The 24994-nt window shown below is 39.2% G+C and overlaps 1 protein-coding gene and 1 long non-coding RNA gene across 2 annotated transcripts in view; one reads left to right on the top strand and one right to left on the bottom strand.

The window, feature by feature from the left end:
• Nucleotides 1-21087, bottom strand: part of LOC121247861 — a 28293-nt gene extending 7206 nt beyond the window's left edge. Inside the window, exons 1-2 of the long non-coding RNA XR_005937299.1 lie at nt 20954-21087; nt 1281-1285 (exon numbers count right to left, since the gene is read on the bottom strand). This is a non-coding gene — a long non-coding RNA (uncharacterized LOC121247861). The remainder of the gene's footprint in view (nt 1-1280; nt 1286-20953) is intronic.
• On the top strand, nt 15374-16980 carry LOC121247860 (aspartyl protease family protein 2-like). Its single transcript, XM_041146325.1, has one exon. It carries the CDS (start codon nt 15451-15453, stop codon nt 16885-16887), a length of 1437 nt encoding a protein of 478 aa, XP_041002259.1. The 5' UTR covers nt 15374-15450; the 3' UTR covers nt 16888-16980.
• Nucleotides 21088-24994: the final 3907 nt, after the last annotated feature.

The raw sequence follows: 24994 nt of genomic DNA, 5'->3' as shown, positions 1-24994 counted from the left end.
AGGCCAGATTGGCCAAGGAATGGAGCACCCGATTCTCTTCCTCCAGAGCTACCTGGTCATCCACAATAAAAGTTGCATGTTGCTCTGCCACCTGTCATGAAAGGAAAATGAAGTTAGAGCATTTAAAGTGAACTAAGGGAAAAGAAAGAGAAGGCAGGGCGATAAAACATACCCTGGAGAAGAGGTCCCTAAGCTACTCGGTCATCTCTGGGATGGATTCCTCACGCACCCTCCCTAATCCCGACCGATAGGGAATTGGAAGGGAATCCAGGACCAGACACCCTGCTTCTCGGGGTAGAGGCGGACCTCGGGACTACACCCAAGTTCTGACCTAGGCTCATTGACCTGGTCCCTAGCCTCCTCAAACGTTGGCTCCTCGCGAGCACTGCCTCCCTTTGGACTAGCAAATGGGATTTGCTCGGGCACCCACCCTATGTCCTTGCTAGCAAGAAGTTTACTCATGCCTGAGCTTGACATTACAACCCCAATATCAATCGGGGTTGGCGAGACTTTGATAATCTCCACTGATCACATCTCAGCCTCGAACTCATGCGCAACGGCTAGGTCTTCCCTACCTACACTAATGTCTTCTCGACCTCAATTTCCAGCGAGGTAGGCAAGACTTCACTAGCCCCATTGAAACCAACTCGTCCCTAGGTGCGGCCTAGATGATCAAATCCTCATGTCCCCTATCTGGCACCATCCCGGCTTCACTCACCACCTCCCTTTGATCTTCCCCTCTAGTCGTTGTAACCTCAGACTCAACCTCTAAGGGGGCTTCTGTCGAGGCAACCTCATGCTTGGGAGACTATTCAAATGGGGACTCAGGTATAGAAACCCTCCCTTAGCCAAGTTCAGAGTCCCCTCCTCTTCGCCAACCCCCTTCTGTTCCCAGAAAACTAGGAACCTCACGTCGCCCACCTCAACAACCTTTAGGGAGGAGATCGTTTTAACAGTAACTTTGGGCGGTGACACGCAAACTATACTCTCTGGGGGTGGGTTTCAACAGAGCCCCATAAAAGTGCAGCAAAAGCCTCTCATAGGCCCACGTAAGGGTCTCAACTACCCTCACATAGCCAGGCGGGATGAGAGAATACGTAATTGGAGAAGCCTGGAGAGGAACCACGACTAGAGGGACTATGGCCTTTGAAACTTGCCATCTTGTGAGCCGCATGAGCTTCCCGAGGCACCTATTTAGCCCCCGCTTTTCTTGATAGGGTTGGAAGTGACACAGTCTTAGGAACAAAATGAGTCCCAATGGAAACAGTAAACTTTGATACTAATGCTGAAGGCTTTGGGTGACAAACTAAGATGGGGATGGAAGGCTATCCAAGAGGAGGCAACGGAGCAGAGTCTAAACTACTATCCTTAGACACCTTAGTCCAGGTTTTCTTCCCTTTCCCCTCCAATGGTAGGCTCGAGGGCTGCTTGCAGTCTTGAAGCGTGTTGGCTCGCAAGGTGATAGTGCAGTCATCAAAGCAAGTGTGCACCAGGGGGCCAAATGCAACCTTATATTGGCTTCGATTAGTAGGGCGTCAGAAAAAGGTTCATCTGGGTGCACCTTTGCTCAGTGTCGCACAATCTTCAACCGCCTCACCTCCGCGGGAGTCGTCTTTGGTCTGATTTCTTTGTCCGCAAGCACGACCCCCCATATGGCCGGCACGGGGTACTCCCTTCATACAGTCTACTCGGCAGGGAATTCCCACCCCTTGCCGAACAAGAAGAAAAATCATCGATTCCAATCTTTGACCTATTTGTATTGTGGCTCTAAATTGGCCATTGTCTACCCAAGTGCAAGCAAAAGCTGCTGGTGTTCCCTTTATGTTTCAAAATATTGTGGACCAAGAAGAACTCATGGGCAATGGGAGCTTCAGGTTGACCTCCAACACCCTGTGCTAAACTATGCTGCAACAAACCAAGATCCTCTACACGTTGGGGTAGAGCTGCGCAGGGTTCAAGCCAAGAAGTCCAGAACTTCATGAATTGGCCTGCAGAAAGGGAGCCACAACCCGCTAGCAAACATACCAAAGTATAGCACCACCTTCGAGGCGAAACCCTCGAGACCCTTTCACGACCCTAGGAATCTCCTAGATGATGGAGTCCAGGAACCCATAAGAGGCCTTCAATGGCCATAGAATAGCAAAAGTCTCCTTCGACCTCTAGTTGGAACCTTCAAAGGACCGAGACGCCTCACAAGCCAATGATGGGTCGTCATCACTAGGGTGTCGAACAGAATGGCGAGAAGCGTCCTTAGCAGCCATCAAAGGGGGAGAATAAGACTGGTTAAGGTCACGAAAGAAGGAAAGAAGGAAATGGAGAAGAAATGGACATGAAGACAAATTCTAGGTCACCGAAAGAGAATAGAGGCAAAGAGACCAAAATGGAAAGGGGGCCTTAAATAGCCCCTGCGTCAATTGAACTAACCCATGTAAGCAGCAAGACACACATTGTGTGAAGGAAGGTGGATGGGTGCAGACCCCTTAAGTGACATGGGATAGGAACCGTCATTCGATTAACCTACGCAAGGGAAGCCCGACGGGCACAATCAAGTGCACGTCAAATCTGTCAAAAACGTGCCGCCACAAAAAATAAAAAATAAAAAGGAGAGAAAAGAAGAAGAAGAAGAAGAACACAACGACAATAGAATTCCTATTGAACTAGTCCAACAAGAATTGGCGGGGTAACTAGGAGGGGTATTTCCCTCCCGGCCTGTCCTAATTGGGCTTTGGCACAACATTGAATCATGTTCCAACCCAAGTGTCACTCTTCCGAGGCCCCAGAGTCGCTAAAGGTGTCTAGCCCTCAAGGTTGCATCAAAGGATGAAGGATGCATAGTGCGGGAAACTAGACACAGGGGACAGATGGGACATGCAGACTCTGACATCCCATGAAGATGTCGACGACCCTTCATTCTCTAACGGAGGGGACCAAAAGTGGCTGCATCATTCGTCCACCACCGGGACTCGCCCTAGAAGTAAGGCTGTATTAAAAGCGCCATCCCATCAGCCACGCCATATTGAAAGCTCTAACTCAGAACACTATGTCGCATTAGATATCCAGACTAGAATATATGCAGGTAGGACAGCTTAAAATTGACAACGGGAATACTGAAAAAACGCAAGACTAAGGGCTCGTTTGGAACTTGGAGACACTAAGATCAACTAAGTTTAATCTAATTTTAAACTGAGTCTAACATCTAAACACCCAACCCTCAAATCACTAAATATCACTCAACTTAAAACCTCTTTCATAACATCTTTTAACTTCCCATAAATACATCTAACTCATCTTAACATCTAAACTCATATTAGGTGGCCCACACAAAACTCACTCTAATATCTCAACTCACTACTATTCATAAAGAACTCAATTCATCTCAACTCAACATCGAAACGGGGCCTAACTTAGGCATCAGAGGTTCCCCAGACCACCCGAAGCCCACCTTCCTCTTTGTGTTCACAAGTGAAGATCCCAAGTCGAGTTGCTATAACCTTGTTTAGGTATACAAAAAGTGACATTAACACACATGATGATGTTTGTTACGTTGACATGCTTCACGAGGAAAGGAAGATACATTTCCAAGATCCCTAATCTAATGTTTCAATAGGGATGATCAAGGCGACAATGTCATCCAAAAGCGGATGATGATGAGGATGTGAAAGCTCAAGTGGGTGAATGCTTGAAATCGAGATAATACATGCCACCAGCTTCATGCCCCATACCAATCTTCTTCCTCGTCTTGAAATTCTGAAAGATACATAAAGATGGGTAAAAAGTCACTGAACATTGGAGATTTGGAGTAATCTTACTGATAGACAACAAACTAAAGGGAAAGCCAGGAACATATAGAATAGATGACAAGGATATACAGTCAGTGAGTTTAGTGGATCCAACACTTGGAACCTTAGCGAGAGAACCATTAGAAAGAGTAACACTCTTTGGAGATTTCATAGTATCCAAATTAAACAAGGAATTATAGAAACCACCGATCATATGTTCATTAGCTTCTGAATTGATGATCCATGGATCATGAGTGGATGAGATAAGATATGCAAATGTTGTACTTAATCAAGCAAGAGTAGTTATGGAAGATGAAGGAGCCCGTATATGAGACAAAACCTGAGCATACCCATCCCTCGGTATGCTAATCATATCTAAATCTATAGGTGGGTTGGAGCTAACTGATGGAAAGGTAGAATCTTGACAAATGGTCTGATTAGAGGACCCAGATTGTCTACCATATAAATCCCAACAATAGTCTACCGAGTGATTACTATGACCATAATGAGTGCACTCACAAGATTCACGACCTCAAGTGCAACCACCCTTGATGTCACATCCCCCACGTGCACCTCTACCACCACAACCTCCACACCCAACAAGAGTAACATTCTGACTTGAATAAGAGGCATCTTAAGTGGATTTCTCACTACTCTAACCAGAAGCCATATGAGGTCCAAGTCCAAACAATGTGGCATGTTGTAGCTAAGATAACACATCAGGAAATGAGGGAAGCTGTCAACTACCCAAAATTTGGAAACGAATAGACTCATATTCTGGCTACATGCCAACAAGGAACCGAACAACATTGAAATCTTCACGTTGTTGTTGCCTACATGAAACATCAGATGTAATAGGTTGATACATTTTGAGCTCTTCACAATACTCATAACCTGATAATAATACTCTTCAAGACCTAAAGTACCTTGTTCCAACACAAAAAACTACTTACACAACTCATAAATACAGGTCATGTTCCCAACACATTAATACATCTGCTTGAGATGCCCCACGCTTCTCGAGCAGTGTGACGATATATCAAACTAGAACAAATATTAGGCTCAATGCTAGACAACATCAAGGACAAGATATGAGTATCTTCTTGTCCCCATTGAGCAAATGTAGAACTAGTTGAGTTGGGTTTTGCGTCAATCAAGTGACTACGTGGACCCTTGCCCATTAAAGACACTCCAACAGATATTTTCATTTCATTTTACCGACTTCATAGGCAGATTAAAGCATGATGTAAGAGATAATGACTCAAATTTAGTAGACATGCGATTGAGAAATATCACACAATCCAACCAGAAGATTGGACACCAATACAGAATGTGAAAAATGGATAGAAATTGAAGAAACCAATCTAAAAAATATAAACTGAGCTGAAGTCGTGTAAAATATGCAGAAATTACACGAGATATAGACCAGAATAACCAGAATACATATCGGCTTTGAACCGATATGTATCAGCTAGAATCAATTTGTATCGACCAGAACTAGCCTGTATCGAGTCCAAACAAGATTGTACCTGTACTAACTTGAAACTATCCTTAAACCTGAATTAGTTTATCTTAAACAAGAATAAGTTGGTTGTGGATTACCTTATTCTCATTACTAAAAATACGCTATTATAGATAAGGGCAGACACTTTCTCCAGGTTAAGGGCATTTGCACTCCAAGGTTGAATAGCTTAGCACCGCAACCAAACACTCCCTCAGCTTCGAAGTTGTCGACAATTGGTGGCCCTTCCGACGGCCGACGATGATGGGAAACTTACCGAGAGGCATAGAGGACAATGGGGAGCTTAAATCCTATAACTAAAATCAGATACAATGCTGGAAAACACCAAAAACAGTGTGCATCCGAGTGCTTCGCCGGAAACGTTTGTTCTAGCCACTCCCAACGGCACTGCCACACCACTAGCCACCACAAAGCCTAACTACAGCAACCGAACCGTAACAACTGACAACCGATAGCACAAAAACCGTCAAACAAGTACCACTAGCTAAAGACGTGGAAACGATGACTACGACTCTTTTTTTAATGCATGCAACAGATTAGGCAAATTCAAACTTGCAAATGGAATAAACAAATTTGCAATCAACCACAAGCATGATCTAATACCATGTTATGAAACATGGAGGAAACCCACACAAGAGGGAAAAACCCTTTGATCAACAAAACTCACTTGTAAATCATTATTTTTCCACTATATATATATATATACACACACTAAACATACAATGAAAATTATACCCTCATAAGTTATACATGTTACCGTAGTGCCCTCTAATATATATGAATCATTCTCATTAGTATGGATTTTCACAATCTGTAATAACCGCATCTTCATTGCATCACGAATCCAATGATACCTTACATCAATATGTTTGGATCTTGAATGAAAAGTTGAGTTCTTACTGAGATGGATAACACTCTGACTGTCACAGTAATGAATAAACTTCTCTTGTTTCTGACTCAATTCTTCTAAAAACTTCTTCCTTCATAGCAACTCCTTACTAGCTTCATTGATGACAATATGATCAACCTCTGTGGTAGGCCAAGTAACATATTTTTATAATTTGGATTGCCATCACATAGCTCCCAGTGAATAAGTAATCAAGCACTCAGAAGTAGACTTCTTGGAATCAATGTCACCAGCCATATCTGCATATGTAAACTCATCAAGCTTATGCTTACTATTTCCAAAGCACAAACACACCCTGGAAGCACCTCTGAGATACCTGAGAATCAATTTCACAGCTGCTCAAAGTTCTTTGCCAGGATTAGAGAGGAATCAACTAACAACTCCAATAACATGAGCGATATCAGGTCTTGTGCACACTATGGCATACATTAAGCTACCCACAGCTAATGCATAAGGCACGTTTTGCATCTCTTCCTTCTCTTTCTCACTTATAAGACTCTACTTTGAACTTAGCTTCAAATGATCTGCAAGTGGAGAACTCTCTGGTTTTGCCAGGCTTATGTTGAACATGTTTAGTACCTTCTTGAGATAGTCAAAACTTGGCATTCTTTTTGTCATGCAAGATCTTCATACCAAGGATCTATTTTACAAGTCCCAAGTCTTTCATAGCAAAAGACTTACTCAACTCCCTTTTCAATTTATCAATTTTTTTTCAAATCACGATCAACTATCAACATGTCATCCACATATATCAAGAGAATAAAAAGGTCACCATCAGAGAACTTTTTAACAAATATACAATGATCAGAACTAGTTTTATCATACCCGTGCTCAACCATAAAGGAATCAAATTTCTTGTACAACTCTCTAAGTGCCTACTTGAGTCCCTATAAACTATTTTTCATGAAGTACAAAAAGCTTTTTGGCCTTTGTTGTAAACCCATCTAGTTCTCCATATATATATTTCATCCTCCAAGTTACCATGGAGGAAAATAATTTTCACATCAAGCTGTTCAATTTTTAAATTCATACTGGTAGCCAAACCCAAGACAAGTCTGCTAAAATACATTTTTATCATGGGCTAAAAAAGTTCTTCAAAATCAATGTCTTTCTTCTAACTAAACCCCTTCACAACCAAGTGTGTCTTGTACTTTAATTGTGAGCTATTTGGCTCAGTCTTCAACCTAGAAATCGATTTATTCTTTAGTGCTCTTTTACCCTTTGGTAGTTGTACCGGCTTATAGGTATGGTTCTCATGTAAGGATTTCATCTCTTCTTCCATGGATCTCAACCACTCCTTTTTCTAATCATACTGCATAGCCTCTTGAAGACATTTTGGCTCTCCCCCATTTGAAAGCAAAACATACTCAACAGCAAAAAACTTGGTCGAAGGCTAACGCTCTCTAGTAGATCTTCTTAACCGATTTTCTACGAGCAATTTTGTATGAGGTTGCTTGTTTTTCTAGTCTCATATCATCAATTTCAGATCCACCAGTTTTAACAACATCAACTTGTTCTTCTAATACATCTCTCCCATGTTCATCATGAATCGCAGAAGAAGGAAAATTTGAAACCATGTCAACAAGTTCTTCATTGAAAGACTCGATCTTTTTATTCTTATTCACATCTTTAATGTTTTGATCTTCAAAGAAAACAACATTTCTGCTTCTTTGAATTTTCTTCTTAAATGGATCCCATAGTATATAATCTAATTTTTCATGTGCATAACCTAGGAAGATGCACTGCTTGGATTTTCTATCAAGTTTGGATCTCTCATCTTTAGGAACATGAACAAAAGCCCTGTTTCCATCACTGAACACCCACAAATGCTCAAGAGAGATATCTTTCTCTATCCAAACCCTTTCAAGAATGTCACCATCCAAAGGAACTGAAGGAGAAATGTTAACCAAGTCAATTGATGTCCTCACTGCCTCATCCCAAAAGGAATTAGGCAATTTTGCATAAGAGACCATACACTTGATAGTTCCACAAATTGTTATATTCCTTCTCTAGCATATCTGCCACACCATTCCATTGTGGTGTCTTGGGAACTATTTTCTAAAGCCTGAAGGCATGAATTTTACAATACTCCTCAAATGGTCCTCTATACTCGCCACCATTATCTACCCGAACACATTTTAAATGTCTTCCAGTTTCCCTTTCAGCTTTCACATTTAAGACCTTGAACACATCTAGCACTTGGTCTTTAGTTTTCAATTGAAAAGCGCACATTTTTCTAGAGTGATCATCAATAAAAGTAACATAATAAAGTTCACCATCAAGACTTTTGGCATTCATAGTGCAAACATCAATAGGAAATAAGTGAAAAATATCGCTCGTTCTATATGGAGAAAATTTATGAAAAGAAATTTTTTGTAGCTTTTCCACGAGACAATGAATACAAGGCATTAGTTAGGTACCTTTGATATTGGATAGGAACTGCTTCTTAGAAAGAATATGAAGTCCCTTGTCACTAATGTGACCAAGCCTCTTATGCCATAGCTCAATGGAGATTTCATTCCCAGCAGCAATAACATCTCCATTGATCAATCTTGCATCTATCTTGTAAAGAGTGTTGATCTTTCTTCCCCGAGATAGAATAAGAGAACCACCCTTACTAAGTTTCCACTTTCTTCCTCCCAGGTAATTATTATAGCCTTGATCATCCAACTTTCAAATTGAAATCAAACTGAAACGCATATCAGGAACATGCTTGACATCTTTGAGAATAAATTTGAACCCAATGCTAGTTTCCAATTGCACATTTCCTACACCCGCAATTTCACACTTTGATTCATTTTCCATCCTAATCCAACCAAAGTTACCACTAATATAGGAATAGAAGAAATCTTTGCGTGGGGTTAATATGAAAAGAAGCTACTATATCACCAAAGTTACTCAAGTAGAGTCATGAAAAGCGACATTAACATGAGCATCATCACAAGCAACGAACACATCACTATCAAATGCAACTACAACACTTTCTTTTTCTTCTTTCTATCCTTCACCTTCTTCTTTCAGCTATTCATTTTTAAACTTTCTATACTCTTTCTTCATATGCCCAAGCTTACCACAATGATAACATTTTATCCATTTTTCTTGAAATGGACCTTCCTATTGACTTGTCACAGTTGTTATTGCCATGAAGTTTTCTACTTTTACTCCTCCCTTATTTTTCCATAACAAGTGTCTCTGAATGAGAAGAAATATGATGCTCTTTCCTTTTTGAGTCTTCATTGAACAGGCAATATTTCACCATATTCATAGTCATCAAACCATTGGGAGTTAAGTTGCGAAAGATACAACTAAAGTTTCCCAATTGTCTGGCAAGGAACTCAACAAAAGTAAAACTTGAACCTCATCATCGAAGACAAGCTTCATGGCAGAAAAATCATTTAGCAATTCTTGAAAATTATTCAAATACTATGCAACGCTTTGTCCATCCCTGTACTTTAAATTCATAAGCATTCTTATCATAATGGCTATGTTTTGTGCAATATTTGGCTCATAAAGACTTTCTAATTTCATCAATTGACTGTAACCATCTACTTATTTGGATACATAATGGAAGACTTTAATCAACCTATTACCTGATATGATCGACAACTTTCCTATTCAATTTCTTCCATTCATCATTAGTTTTCTTGTCTAGTTTGACACCAGCCAAGTCAATGGGCTCAAATGACTCTTTTGCAATTTAGGACATCCCTCGTCCTTGTCTTCCAAGTTCAATAATCGGAAGAAGTGAGTTTAATCATGCTACCTGATGAATCTTCCATTTAGTCCATACAAATAATTAGCAAGAAATAATCAACCAATCTCTAGTACCACTTTGTTAGGGTGAACACAAAAAACACAACAGAATATTTTCTATCTATCTTTGTGCAAATAAAATTGCCGATCTAATAAAAAAACCCCACAAATGGAATAAAGAAAATCAAGCAAGACACCAAGAGTTTTACGTAGAAAACCATAAAATTGCCGATCTAATAAAAAAACCCCACAAATGGAATAAAGAAAATCAAGCAAGACACCAAGAGTTTTACGTAGAAAACCCTCCTATGTGAAGGAAAAAACTACGGGACATAGTCTAGTTAAAATTTCTACAATCAACAATAATGGGTTTATAGCTTGTCTTCTCTAGAGCAATCTCAAAAGGCTACTAGTACTTCAAGAATATAGATATTGTGATGAATTAGACCACAATGTTCCTCTACATATCTTATGTTGGACTGGAATACCCTTACCAAAGATGGTGACCAGACCAAATTGTCCCTGCAAGAGACCCGAGTTAGGCTAAAATGCCCCTGCCACATATTCAAACTAACTAAAATACCCTTATAGCAAATCGAATTAGATAGAAATAGCCTTGATCCAAATCAAACCATTCGACAACCAAAAATCTCCAGAACCAACTTCATCTTCATCTGTCTCACACTCCCCACTCTCCATCTATCCTCTTATTGTTCTTCATTTTTATGTTCTTTCTCTTTTCTTTTTGCTTCAGATGTCTTCTTCTCCAAAGGACTTGCATAACCATGTTTGTTCATTGACCATGGTTCACATGACAGAGATGGACAACCGCGTCGACGTGATCGAGATTTCTTCATTTAGTGGGTATATGTGTCGTCGACTTGATTGTTCTGAGATGAAGATTTCTAGTTGTGGTGCTACAATTATCGTGAATCTAAAGATGGGGTGCTAGCAGTCTGCTTGGATGCAAGCATAATGCTCGCCCCCAGGGTGCGAGATGTTATTGCTCACCACATAATTTGACTAATTTGATTGGAGGTCGGATATCCCAAGTCATCCAATGAATTTGATTGGATGTCTAATAGTGTTGGCGATTTGGTACACTTTACATGCTTAGAAGTCAAGCTCTCATCTTATCCGACCAATCGTATCAGGGGTCATATACTTATGGAGATCAAGTACACTTTACATGCTTGAGAGCCGAGCTCCTACGTAAGCATTAGATCTAGTGGAGCTAGTTTGATTTGTCTGAGCTCCCACGGCCATCAGGCATAATTTCTGAGCATGTAATGCAAGCAAAGTGCTCATCCCTGGGAGGGGGGTATTGTTGCTCGCCCTGGGTGGTGAGGATTTTTGCAAACCTCACTTCATTTATTTTTCTCTCACCTTTAGATGAGCACTTCTCATGGAGCTAGTACTTTTTGCCCAAGCTCCCATAGAGGTTAAATACTTTTCCTTTCCCTGGGGTGTGAGCACATGGTGTTCTAGGCATAAGAAGAAGTCCCTTGCTCGCCCCCGGGGGAAGAGCTCATCAGTGTTCTCTTACCCAGGGTTCGTGCGCTTCACTCGCCCTTTAGGATAAGAGTTTTGGTCAACCTCTGAAGTGTCGAGTGCTGTTGATCAACATAATGATTGCCCTCAAAGGTGACAAATACATTTGATCAAACATAGTCATCACCAAGATCGAGCACTTCTGGTGGCCTCAAGTACAATCACTTTTCCTCACCCCCACTGGGCAAGCACTATTTTCTTACCTAGGGTACGAGCTATTGTTGTTTGGCCCTCCTATTCAGTCACCCTTTGGTCGCCCTACTAGAGAGCACGTTGGTCGCCCTATAGAGGCTGAGCACTTTTGATCAACAAAATGCTCGCCCACAAGGGTGACAAGCAATTTAGATTAGCAAATTGGTTGCTCAAGGACGAGACGAACACTTTTGCTTGCCCTGGGGGACAGGTTTAGTTTTTCCGTCCTACCTTCATTTTTTTGTCCATTGTTCATTTTCCCATCCTACCATCATTTTTCTGTCCTAGGTTCTTTTTTCCATCCTACCATCACTTTTCCATCCTACCTTCATTTTCTTGTCATAGGTACATTCACTTTCTATGGTGACCGCCTCGAGGATGGTGACCACTTTTGTTCAACATAGTGCTCACCTGGACCTAGCACTTTTTCTTCCTTTGTCTTCACCCAAATGGCAAGATCTATTGCTCAACCCTAAGTTCGAGCACTTTTGCTCGAGCTCTAAGGTGCAAGCATTTCTGATCAATAGTCCTCACCTGGATCAAGCACTTTTAATGGCCTCTGGAATGAACACTTTTTGTTCCCAATCCACCAAGAGAGCACTTTTAGCCCTTGCCTAAAACCCTCATGCTCTTTCATTGTTGCTCACCCTAAGGTTATAGTAGTTTTGCTCACACCAAGGTGCTAGCTTTCTTCGCTCACCTCGGGGTGCAAGCATCGTTTGCTCGTCTCGGGGTCTGAGCATTGTTTGTTTGTCCCTAGGTATGAGCACTTGCCTCTCGTGGTGTTATGAAAACTTCACTTCTTATTTTATTTTTCCTGAAATTTCAAATAACTTTTATGAGAAAGCCAAGGATGTGCTCTTACCACATAGTTGTACCTAACCAACTTGATCAGAAGTTAGGTACGCTTTACATGCTCACCTTCGAGGTGCCGGGCACGGTTGCTCAACATAGTGCTCACCCACAAGGGTGACAATCACTTTTGATCAACATAGTCGTGACTTAGGACTAAGGCAAACACTTTTGCTCACTTGGGGGACGGGTTCCTTTTTCCATCCTACCTTCATTTTTCCATCCTAGATTCCTTTTTTGGTCCCACTTTCATTTTTCTGTCCAAGGTTTATTTTTCTAACCTTCATTGTTCCGTCCTTGCTTATTTTTCCATCTCCCCTTCATTTTTCCATCCTAAGTTCATTTTCCGTCCTACCTCCATTTTTTTCATGGTGACCACCTTTTTCATAATGCTTGCTCGGACCTAGCACTTTCTTTCAATTTGTGTTCATCAGGGTGGCGAGAATTGTTGCTTGGCTCGGAGTTCGAGCACTTTTGCTTGCCCTTCCTAGCTGCACTTTACTTGAGTTTTGGGGTGTGCGCACTTCTAATCAACATAGTGCTCGCCCAAGAGGGCGGCAGGCACTTCTTACCAACAAAGTCCTTGCCCGAAGCGAGCACTCTTGGGCCAAACACTTTTTCTTGCATCTCCACCAAGTGAGCACTTTCAACCCCTTTCCCAATGCCTTCATGCTCTTTCATGGTGCTTGTCTCAAGCACGAGCAATTTTGCTTTCTGAAGATAAGGGTGGGCAGTAGGCCACATCCCTGCTACCCTGCCCCTCTTCCGCCTAGCCCCAGTGTCAAGGGGCGGATCACCCCGTCTGCCAGATGTGAGGGGCAGGTGGCCCCGCCAGCATCTGGCACCCACAGCGGGGGCAGGGGCGAGATAGGGTTCAACCCCACCCCGCCCCCTCCTTTTATAATATATATAAATAAGTCTATATTACAAGTAAGACTTATTTATATGAAGGTTGGTCTAGGAGGTCAATCCACAATATAATCTTGTGAACAAGTCTAATACTCTTATGATCAAGTCTAACAAATTTAAAAATTGATAACATAGTTTTTATGTTGTCAGTTTTTAAATTATTGTTATATATTTTAATTTTAATTTACAATTTAAATTATATAATAATTTTAGTTTGGGTTCAAAGATATTTTTTAGACGCAAAAATAATTTTTAGATCGAATGAGGCATTAATACCCTTGAAATGGCCCGGGGGGGGGGGGGGGGGGGGGACATTCCCGGGGGGTGGGGCGGAAGGAATGTCCGCCCCCTCCCCCAGCACTAGGGCGGGGTGCGTGGCTTGAAACACCACCCCCAGCAAATGCAAGGGCGGGGTGTACGGAAGGGGTGACCCCGCCCCCGCATATGCAGGTATCACCCTTATCTAAAGATGTTGTTGTTCCCCCCTAAGGTTCAAGCACTCTTTACTCACTTGAGGTGCAGACACACCAGTGCGAGCCGTCCTTACTTGCCCTGGGTTCGAGCAATTTTGATCACATTGGGGTGCAAGCATTGTTTGCACACCTTAGGTCTGAGCATTGTTTGCTTGTTCCTGAGAATGAGCACTTGCCTCCCATGATATTTTGAAAACATTAATTTTTGTTTTATTTTTTATTTCAAATTTCAAATAGATTTTGTAAAGAGAGTTAGGCAAGTGCCTTTCACGTGTCCTTCTAGAAAGGCCAAACCTCCAATCACTTTGAAGATAATATTAGTCAATGCTGACACAACTTTCACAGACAAAAGAAGAAAAATTAAGCATTTTGTCTCTCAACTATCGCTGTCATACACTACAAACCCCAACTTCCGTTCCTTTCCCCAAAGATTCAAACAAATAAAAAGTCACTCAAATTTTGGAGAAATTAACCCGAACTCAAAGTGCCTACTATCATGCATCGGATAATGTTATTTCATGTCCAATATCTCTATCAAATACGACCTATCAAAAAGAGAGTACGTAGTTATATAAAACTAAAATTATTTGTAATGAATTGGCACAATTATAAATATAATGGATTATAACATAAACTGTAAAATAGTTTTATAATAAAACTCCAAGTCAAAACCTAATTGGGGCTTCTCTTTTCCTCCCTCAATATTATCCCTTTTTCCCCTCTCCCATCCATCTCTTCGTGTTCACACGTTTTTGTATGCATTTTTTCTCTTTTTTTCTCCTCTGGATTGGAAAATCCGAAGCCGTTCTTTTAGCAACCAAACAAAATGCACCACAACATTCCTCACTTGCTGATCTTTTAGATATTGTACCTAAAATTCTCGTCATGTTACCAACAAGTGGGGCACCCGCACTATCCAAACTATGTACTTCCTTAGCGAAAGTACCATAAAACCATAAATCCACTGACCGCATGTCGACTTCCTCGATTTCAGCTTTTCAAGATCCAATCCTCCCTCGCGACTTGCACATGATGCACATGTGCCGGCACAATCGTGTATTCTTTGGATGTTGCTCTAGTACTTTAGACTTTAGACTCTTCGATCTTGTCTTTCTCGCCATATTGATGTTCTTTCATAACTAGGAATTGAAGGTGCCGGAAGAAGAAAATGCCAATAAATACACCAAAACACTCCTCTTATTTGGTTCATGGAGTTAGGAATATGATAGATAGAGGCTTGATTTGGATTCCCTTGCTTGCAAAACTCTTATTTATGAAATCATTTCAATTTATTATTATAACTTCTTTTAATTTTAATATAAAATATAATAAATAATTTAATTTTTTTAAATTTTTAAATAATAATAATATTAAAAAATAATATTTTAACAGCTCAACTCGACACCAACACCAACAACTATCTCTCCATTATTTATTTATATCCTCTCTCACCCCATCATTCATGCACTCTCGCGCAAGACTCCCTCCTTCCTCTTCGCCTGTGTCTTCGAAATGGAGTCCATCCCAAAGACAAATACTGTCCTTTTTCCCCTCACCATTCTCATCTTCTTTCTCTCAACCTCTTCCTCAGCCCCACTTCAGTACCAAAACCTTGTCCTCAACCCACTTTCTTCCAACACACACACCCTCTCATGGCCGGAATCAGATTCCCTGCTTCCCGAATCCACCGTGCACGACCCAAATGCCGCCTCCACCACCACCCTCCAATTACGCCATTTAGACTCCTTGTCCCTCGACAAAACTCCGGAGCAACTCTTCCACCTCAGGCTCCAACGCGACGCTCTCAGAGTCAAGGCCCTAACCTCACTAGCAGCTGTTGGAAACGGGAGTCGCGCGGCCGGCACTGTCGACGGGTTCAGCAGCTCCATCATATCCGGCCTGTCCCAGGGCAGCGGGGAGTACTTCACGCGCATCGGCGTGGGCACTCCTCCAAAGTACGTGTACATGGTGCTGGACACCGGGAGCGATGTAATCTGGATCCAGTGTGCTCCATGTAGAAAATGCTACTCCCAGGTCGACCCGGTCTTCGACCCCACCAAATCCAGATCCTTCGTCGGCATATCCTGTGGCTCCCCCTTGTGCCGGAAGCTCGACTCTCAGGGCTGCAACTCACGTGACAGGTGTCTCTATCAAGTTTCCTACGGCGATGGATCCTTCACAGTAGGCGAGTTCTCCACAGAAACGCTGACGTTCCGTGGCGAAAAAGTGGGACGCGTGGCTCTCGGATGTGGCCACGATAACGAGGGCCTGTTCGTCGGTGCTGCGGGATTGTTGGGCCTCGGTCGGGGGAAGTTATCGTTTCCCTTGCAGACCGGTCGACAGTTTAACCGGAAGTTCTCTTACTGCTTGGTGGACCGCTCCGCCTCGTCCAGACCGTCGTCGATCGTGTTTGGCGACGCAGCCGTTTCTCGGACAGCCCGGTTCACTCCTTTGCTAGTGAACCCCAAGCTCGACACTTTCTACTACGTCGAGCTCCTCGGGATCAGTGTGGGGGGAGTGCGCGTCACCGGCATTACAGCTTCGTTGTTCAAACTGGACTCGATTGGGAACGGCGGTGTCATCATTGACTCGGGCACGTCCGTAACCCGCTTAACCAGACCCGCATACGTAGCCTTGAGAAACGCGTTCCGGGCCGGAACATCCAGCCTGAAGCGGGCACCGGAATTCTCGTTGTTCGACACTTGTTATGACTTGTCCGGGAAGGCAGAGGTGAAGGTACCAACAGTAGTGTTGCATTTTGGAGGCGCCGACGTGTCGTTGCCGGCGACTAATTATCTGATTCCGGTGGATACCGATGGGAGCTTTTGCTTCGCGTTTGCAGGTACCACGAGAGGTTTGTCGATCGTTGGTAATATCCAGCAGCAAGGATTCCGTGTCGTCTATGATTTGGCGGGTTCACGGATCGGGTTTGCTCCGCGTGGGTGTTAATGATTGGAAAAGCCTTATTTCAAGAAAAAAGAAATTATTTTTCTTTAGAAATGGTTTAACTGCAAAAATAAATATAAAAGAAAGACTTTTAAATTGATATGTGTTAATTATTCTAACATGAATATTAATAATCGCATCTTTGATATTTAATAATTTACTATAATAAAATAATAACAGTTAAAAGATGTATATTTTTTCATTACGGATCGATGAAGAATCTGACCTAACTATGAGAGAAAGATCATCCTAGCAACTTAGCCTTACAAGTGTCTTTCTATAGCTAGAGGCACAATAATGTTTTAGGTGAGAACCCTTAACCCCCCAGTACTATTTATAGACTTCTGATCATTAAGAAATTTAGAGACTTTGCATCCCACTATGATTAGAAATAAGGTTGTTCTTATCCTAGTGTGACTCATCAATTAAGTGATAACTATTGAACTATTTTAAGCCTATCAGGATATGGGTGTCTAGGACATGGAATTTAAATAAAACTCTTACATTCTCTCACTTGGCCCATACGTCTATAGCATTTTCTATTCATGGATTTATTACAGAAAATTAACCATATTGCGCAAATTTATTTCCAGAAAACTTTCATAGCTCAGAATACATTACATGAGTTCCATAATATCAATGTCAAACCAACTATTAATGCAAGTCATGGCGGTCCTCTATTATATAATCAACAAATTCTCTTCTATATACTACAACACCAGTAACTTAATTTAACATGATCTTTAATTGGGATAATTAAGGCTAATATTGTAATGTTTTGAGTTCTAATTCATATCTATTGTAGACATTATCTTGTCATCATTCATTCACACCATTTAATATACATATAAAATGAAAAGATAAGAAAATAGAAACAAAACAACCATAATAGATATCATTAAGTGTCCAAATAGAATTCTAAAACATCTATGAGCTTATTAATAATATGTTCACATCATAAAACTCATTGTATCAACATGTTTTTTAAACTGTTTCGCTACTAGACCATTTGTCAATGAGTCTGCTATCACAAGCATAGTACTAATATATTATATGGACACTACTTGTTTCTGTACTTCCTCATTAACGCTTAGGTATTTGAACTCCATGTGCTTAGCACCTTGAGAATACTTATCGTTTTTGGAGAAAAATACTGTAGAGCAATTATCACAATAAATTTTCAACGACTTGGCAATAGAGTCGATAACTTCAAGTCTTGAGATAAAGTTCCTCAGCCATAAACCGTGCACTATGGCCTCAAAGCATGCCATAAACTCAACCTCCATTGTAAATGAAGTAGTGATTGTTTACTTCATACTTTTCCATGAGATCGTTTCACCAGCCAATAGGAAAACATAACCTAAAGTATATTTACTGCTATCAGAGCAACTAGCAAAATCAGAGTTTGAGTATCCAGTTACCTCCTAACTGTCAGTTCTTCTAAAGGTAAGCTGGTAATCCTTCCTTGCAGATATCGCAATACTCTCTCTGTTGCTTTCCAATGAGACATCCCTGAGTTATTTTGGTAGCACCCAAGCATGTCGACCGCAAAACTAATGTCTGGCCTCGTACAAGTATGTGCATATATCAAGCTCCCCACAACTGAAGTATAGGGGATTTTTTTCATCTCTTTACGCACTTACTCAATTTTAAGACATTGTGATAAGCTAAACTTGTCACTTTTTGATATAGAAGTATCCAGTGATGAACAACTTTCCATACCAAATTTCTCAAAAATATTTTCTATGTAACTTTTCTGAGACCATCCCAACAGTCCTTGTTTTCGATCTCGAAAAATTTCGATTCTGATCACAAAGGATGTCTCACCCATATCTTTCATTTCAAAGTTTTTAGAGAGAAAACCATTGGTTTCATAAAGTAGGCCAAAATCACTACTAGCCAACAAGATATCATCAACATACAGGATCAAAATTATAAACTTACTCCCACTGACCTTTAAATATATACATCGATTGACAATGTTTTCCTTAAATCTAAAAGCAGTAATGATATCATTAAACTTTAAGTACCATTGTCAGGAGGCTTATTTAAGCTCGTAGATCGATTTCTTGAGCCTATATACTAGGTGATCTTCGCCCTTTTCTTAGTAACCTTCTAGCTACTCCATGTAAACCTCTTCATCCAAACTTTTATTTAAAAATGTTATTTTCACATCTATTTAGTATAACTCTAAATCATAATGAGCCACCAATGTCATAATGATCCTAAAAGAGTTACTTTTAGATACTGGAAAAAAAGTTTATTTGTAATCAATGCATTCTTTCTGCGTGAAACCCTTAGCAACAAGTCTGGCCTTATATCATTCAACATTGCCTTTTGAGTCGCGTTTGGTCTTAAAGACCCATTTACACCCGACTCTTTTACTCCCTTCAGGCAATTCAACAACATCCCAGACTTGATTTTGATTCATGGATTTCAACTCTTTTTTCATGGCTTATGAAAACGTTAGTGGATCTTTACTTGTCCCAATGTCAAATTCAGATTCCGAAACATGCATGTGCCTTAAACTTGGTGTCGTACCAGTCCATAGCTCGAAAAGAGTTTTTGGAACTAACTTACTAGGAACTCGATTTAAGATATACATTATCATCTTAATAGCTTCACCCCACAATGATTTTGGTAAGGTGGAATTGCTTGCCATACTTCTAACCATATCTAATAAGGTTCGATTACGCCTTTCAACAACACCGTTCTATTGTGTCATCCCTAGCATCATGTACGCAACAATGCTATGATGTTCAAGAAGTTTGGCAAATGGGTCAGGGTTACAACCCGATTCGTCATATTTTCCATAGTATTCTCCACATCAATCTGACTTGATGATTTTCACATTTCTACCTAATTGTCTTTCCACCTCCATGAGAAATACCTCAAGTACCGAAACAGATTGAGATTTCTCATGTAGCAAATAAATATATCCAAACTGTGAAAAATCATTTATAAAGATGATAAAATATTTTTCTCCACCAAAACATTCAGTGGAGAATGGTCCACATATATCTGTGTGGATTATTTCAAGAAACTCCTTACTTCTTGTGGCACATTGCTTAGTATGTGTGGTTTACTTTCATTTAACGCAATACACACACACTTCACAATTAGTAAAATCTAAATGTGGAAGTATCCCTTCTTTTACTAATCTTTGTAACTTTTCTTTGGAGATATGCCACAATCTTTTATGCCACAAGTCATAAGAATTTTCATTCATCATGTTTCATGGTGATGGGTATAGGTATTTTTAACAAATGTATTATCGAGGCAAAATCGATAAAGGCCATCGGAAAGAAACCCAGAATCAATAGATAAGGTGTCTCTAAACAAATTGAAACTACCATTATGGAATGAAAAGGAATAACTATCAGTGTCTAGTCTAGATAGGGAAATTAAATTATGCTTCACAAAAGGCATAAAAACTGTGTTATGGAGGTCTAAACAATGAACGGTACTCAAAACTAAATGAAAGGTTCCTATGACCAAATGTAACACCTCGGTCCAGAATGGATCGGAGAGTTACTCCTTATCACTCAAAATCATTTTTCAACCATATAGTTATAGACTCCAAAGTTTTCAATGACACGTGCAACTCACTATTTAAGATAAACTACTCTAACAAGATTAATCTAAACACCACAAAAAACCTCAAATTTAACATCAACTTTCCAAGATACCCAATCAATAGAGCAAAACATGATTTCTTTGTACTATCTTTGTACTTAATCCATTATGCCCACGTAGCCTTATATATAATTTCTTATCTTGATCTTCAGCTGTACTATTAAAATTATCTGAAAAATGTTATAGAAATAAGGGGCAAGTTATTAACAATTCAGTGTGTAGAGAACATATACTAGTATGTAAACATGAGCCTTTTCAGAAAGTTCGGTATGCAGAAATAAAATATTTCATTTTCATATGCAAATCTCATAAACGTGTTATTAGAAAATCAGAGCAACTTTTCAATATTTTCATACTCAAAAACCAATTGTTCATATTCATATTCAAAGACCATTTTCATATTCAAAAACGTTTTGGCATAATATAACTGAACATCTTCTTCTTATCATAATTTAAGAAAATCTTATACATTTGGGCAACCAATCTCTTCTGTAATTTTGGTGTAAATCATTTGCCCCATATTTGGATAAAAAATTATATATGGCATAAAAACAATAATTTAAAGAAGAGCCAAAATAATTCATATATGTATTTAACAATATGTATTTAAGTGTTGACATGGGTCGAGCCTACTATTCAGGCCCGATACCTTCCCCTCCCATTTTTTTTTTCTAAATTTTCTTTCAAGTTGGGCCACAAGGCCCACAACAATGGATCGTTTCTTTTCTCTTGGACTTGGCCAAGGCCCAAGCCTAGACCCTTTAGAAGTTAGAATCAACGATTGCAGCGCCGCACCAGTGGGAGAATTCAAACTCCCTTCGGTTCGGCGCAACTGTGGACATCACCAGCAAGGGGAAGACGGCATGGCCTCCCCAGCCTCCTCCGCCTCTGAAGTCCACCTCCATTAACGGTTTCACCTTTTTTTATTTTTTATTTTTACTATAACATCGTCGCACGCCACAGCCAGTGAACTTTAAAGCCCTCTACAGCCATCACAGAGGTGTCGCGGAGGAGTTTCTAATCCTCCTCCCTGCACCAACAGCCCTCAGCCCCGACGAGCTACATAATCCAGCTGGAGTAGTGCCCATTCGAGACTACACAGTCCCTCTGCGCTGCCCCTATACACCTCAAGTCATTGGCACAATGACACGGCCACCTTATGCTGCACACTACCAACCCACAGGCGGCCCCTTCCTCCTCAGCTTTACAATACACAATACACATTTACCCAACACGGCAGCCCCTTACCCAACAAATGACAGCCCCATACCCAACACATACACAATATAACAAAAGGGAGAAAATAACTTAAAAACTGAAACAAACACTTTCACTGCGTAATTCTCTTCATATGAGAACACAGAATAGTAAGTTAAAAAATACCTTTGTAAATTTATTTGTCATACCAAAAGGTCAGTGTGTTTTCAGTCGACCATAACATAAAATCAATAAAGACACATGGAGGAAATTAAATAGTCATTTATTTATTGTATATTTTATCGAAATCATAAAATACCTAAAGCCTAATGCTCTGATGCTTTGATACCATATGTTAATTATTTTAATAGGAACATTAATAATCGGATCTTCGATATTCTATAATTCACGATAATAAAATAATAAGAGTTAAAAGATGTACCTTTATTCATCACAGATCGATGAAGAATCTAATCTGACTATGAGAGAATGATTACCCTAGCAACTTAGCCTTACAAATATCTCTCGATGGTTAGAGGCACAATAATGTTGTAGGTGAGAATCCTTAACCCCTCAATATTATTCATAGACTTCTGATCATCAAAAACTCTAGAAACTTTGTGTCCCACTATGATTAGAAAAAGGGTTATTCTTATACCACTATGACTCATCAATTAAGTGATAACTATTAAGCTATCTTAAACCCATCAGGATATGGGTGTGTAGGACATAGAGTTTAAAATGGGTGGTTTGATTACACAAAATCAAATTATCTCATCTCATATAATCATTATAACTTTCTCAAACTTCCACACAAAATATAATAAATAATTCAATTTTTTCCAATTTCAAAATAAAAATAATATTAAAAAGTTATATTATAACAATATTTTATTCAACTTTCAAGAAAACATCTCATCTCATCTCATCTTAGCTGCATAACCAAACGAGGCTTAAAACTCTTACAACGAGTTAATATAATACGTCAAATTATAAAGTTAAAATTTAATATATTATATATAATTACGTCAATCTATTAATTTACTATTATAAAAAATTTCTGTAGCTATAATACTTCTCAAAACGAAACCTTTCTAAAAATTTTAGATTAATATGTAATGAATGAGAGCGAGAGGAAAAAAAAAAAAAGAAGTAATAATCAATACGTACTTGAATTGATATGTAAATTGAAGATCTTATTCAATAGATCAACGAAGCTTTGTTTCACTCATCCCCGGCCATGATGACACGCTAGTGGGCATCTCTGGCCGACAGCCTTGCTGGTCAAAGGCTAATTGAGTTTCATTGAGAATAAAAAGAAAATAACGGAAACATTTATATTTTCGCAATTTATATTTTGGGTGCTGTTTTACATGCCGGAAAGAAGTGTTCTTTAGTTATTTTCTCTAATTTCAAGAAATCATGCATAGAAAAAGTTTCCCTCCCCATGTTTTCTACTCCGGTGAGAGCGGTTTGATCTTGTCACAGTACAAGACTTTCTTCTTATGATTACTTCCATTCCTGTGATCTGTTCCTGTTCTCTGTAATTCTGAATCAAAGCTTTACAAATTTGTTAAGTTCAATGTGAAGGGGACAATTTTTAAAGAGCTGAACAAGTTTGGAGTTAGAGAACTGGTGAGAGATGAAATTGGAAGAGTTTTGATAGCAGCTTGTAAACCACAATATAGGTAACTGGAAGTAGAAAATGTGGAAGCCCTTGCAATTCTAAAGGCTTCAGCTTACTTTTCACATGAGCATTCTTTATGATTATCATCGAAAGTGATTCACAAAACTGTCACAAATATCCAGAATTGAATATGTTTTCCCCAGAAACTCTCTTGGCTGATATTTAAAACTTGATAAATGCGTTTTACAGTCTCAAGGTATCTAACTTTCGTACTTTTTTTTTTTTTAGATTTACATGTAAAAAAAAAAAAAAAACTACTTTTTAATTGTGGCTCTACTTTTTTAAAAAGAGTGTAAAATTTACACATTTTATGAGGAAAAATTTTATTTATAAGCCCACATGCCACACAGCATCTTTTTTTAATTTTTTTTCTCTTACTAAATGTGTGGTTTATGAATGATGAATAAAAGAATTCAATTATTTTGAGAATAATTAAACCAAATAAAAAATAAAAATAAAAATAAAAACGTAAAAGAAATTGTAGTGTGTGGTGTATGGACTTATGAGTAGCAAAACTCTTTTATGACTGTACCTAATGTTATTTTTTAAAATAGGTTTTGTTATACATCAGTCACTATTTATCCTCACACCCTATACCTGACAGTTTTTTCTTTTTATTTTTTATTTTTTTTATAAAGTGTGGGGTGTGAGGTAGTAAATAATAACCGATAAGAATAATTATTTTTTTAAAACTTTATGTATTGAGTTTATAGAAGTGAGTTCTGTCACATGGGAATGAGATGCAAATGTGGCTGCTAATACTTTGGCTAGATCTTGTAAGGATATGAATGATATCAAAGTTTGGTAGGATTCCAAATGATCCTTTAGTCAAAAGCTTACCAACCGACCGAGTCCGGATCTCCTCATAGAGTCAGTCATAAGAACTACCATTATTAGTTCATGGTTATTTGCATATATATTCTTCTGACTTTTTTGGTACTTCGAGATTTTCTAAACCATGAAAAATTCTAAATTCTAAGTTCATATGCACCTTAAAAATTAAAAGATATCGTTGAAAACAATCCCAATGCAATTTTTTTTTTTTTTTCTAAGATTTGAATTTTTTAAGATTTTTGTTTAAATTTTAGATGTAGAATGGAAGAGATAGATATATAAAATAAGTCTGAAAGTATTTATAAACATATGTACCTACCTCTCACTCTAGACTCTAGAATTTTGATAAGAGATCCAAATTCATTTTTATTATTCACAATTTTAAGATAAAAGTTTAAAGAAAAATGCTTGGGCCACCGAGAGGTGGTTCCGAGACATTTTCCAGATTAGTTTTTTTTTTTTTTTTTTTTACTTAGTGATTAAAAAAAATATTTTTTTAATTATGTAAATTTATTTTAAAATGTCTAAAGGTATAAAAATATGTATGAAAAAAAAATAAAAAAAGGGTCAAATGACCTTCTGAGGAGATTTTCTTGGACCACACCCTCAATGGGAGTAGCACGTCTCAAAGTATATAAAAATTTCTATTTCAAATAATTTTTATAATTTGAAAGTAGATAGAAAAGATATGTAGAATTTACACTACTAATTGTTATCCATGGAGGATGTGAAACTCAATATGATTAAATAGTGTGG

Source organism: Juglans microcarpa x Juglans regia, chromosome 1S (genome assembly GCF_004785595.1).
Source record: "Juglans microcarpa x Juglans regia isolate MS1-56 chromosome 1S, Jm3101_v1.0, whole genome shotgun sequence".
NCBI lineage: Eukaryota > Viridiplantae > Streptophyta > Magnoliopsida > Fagales > Juglandaceae > Juglans > Juglans microcarpa x Juglans regia.
This window is presented reverse-complemented; position numbering and strand designations above follow the sequence as displayed.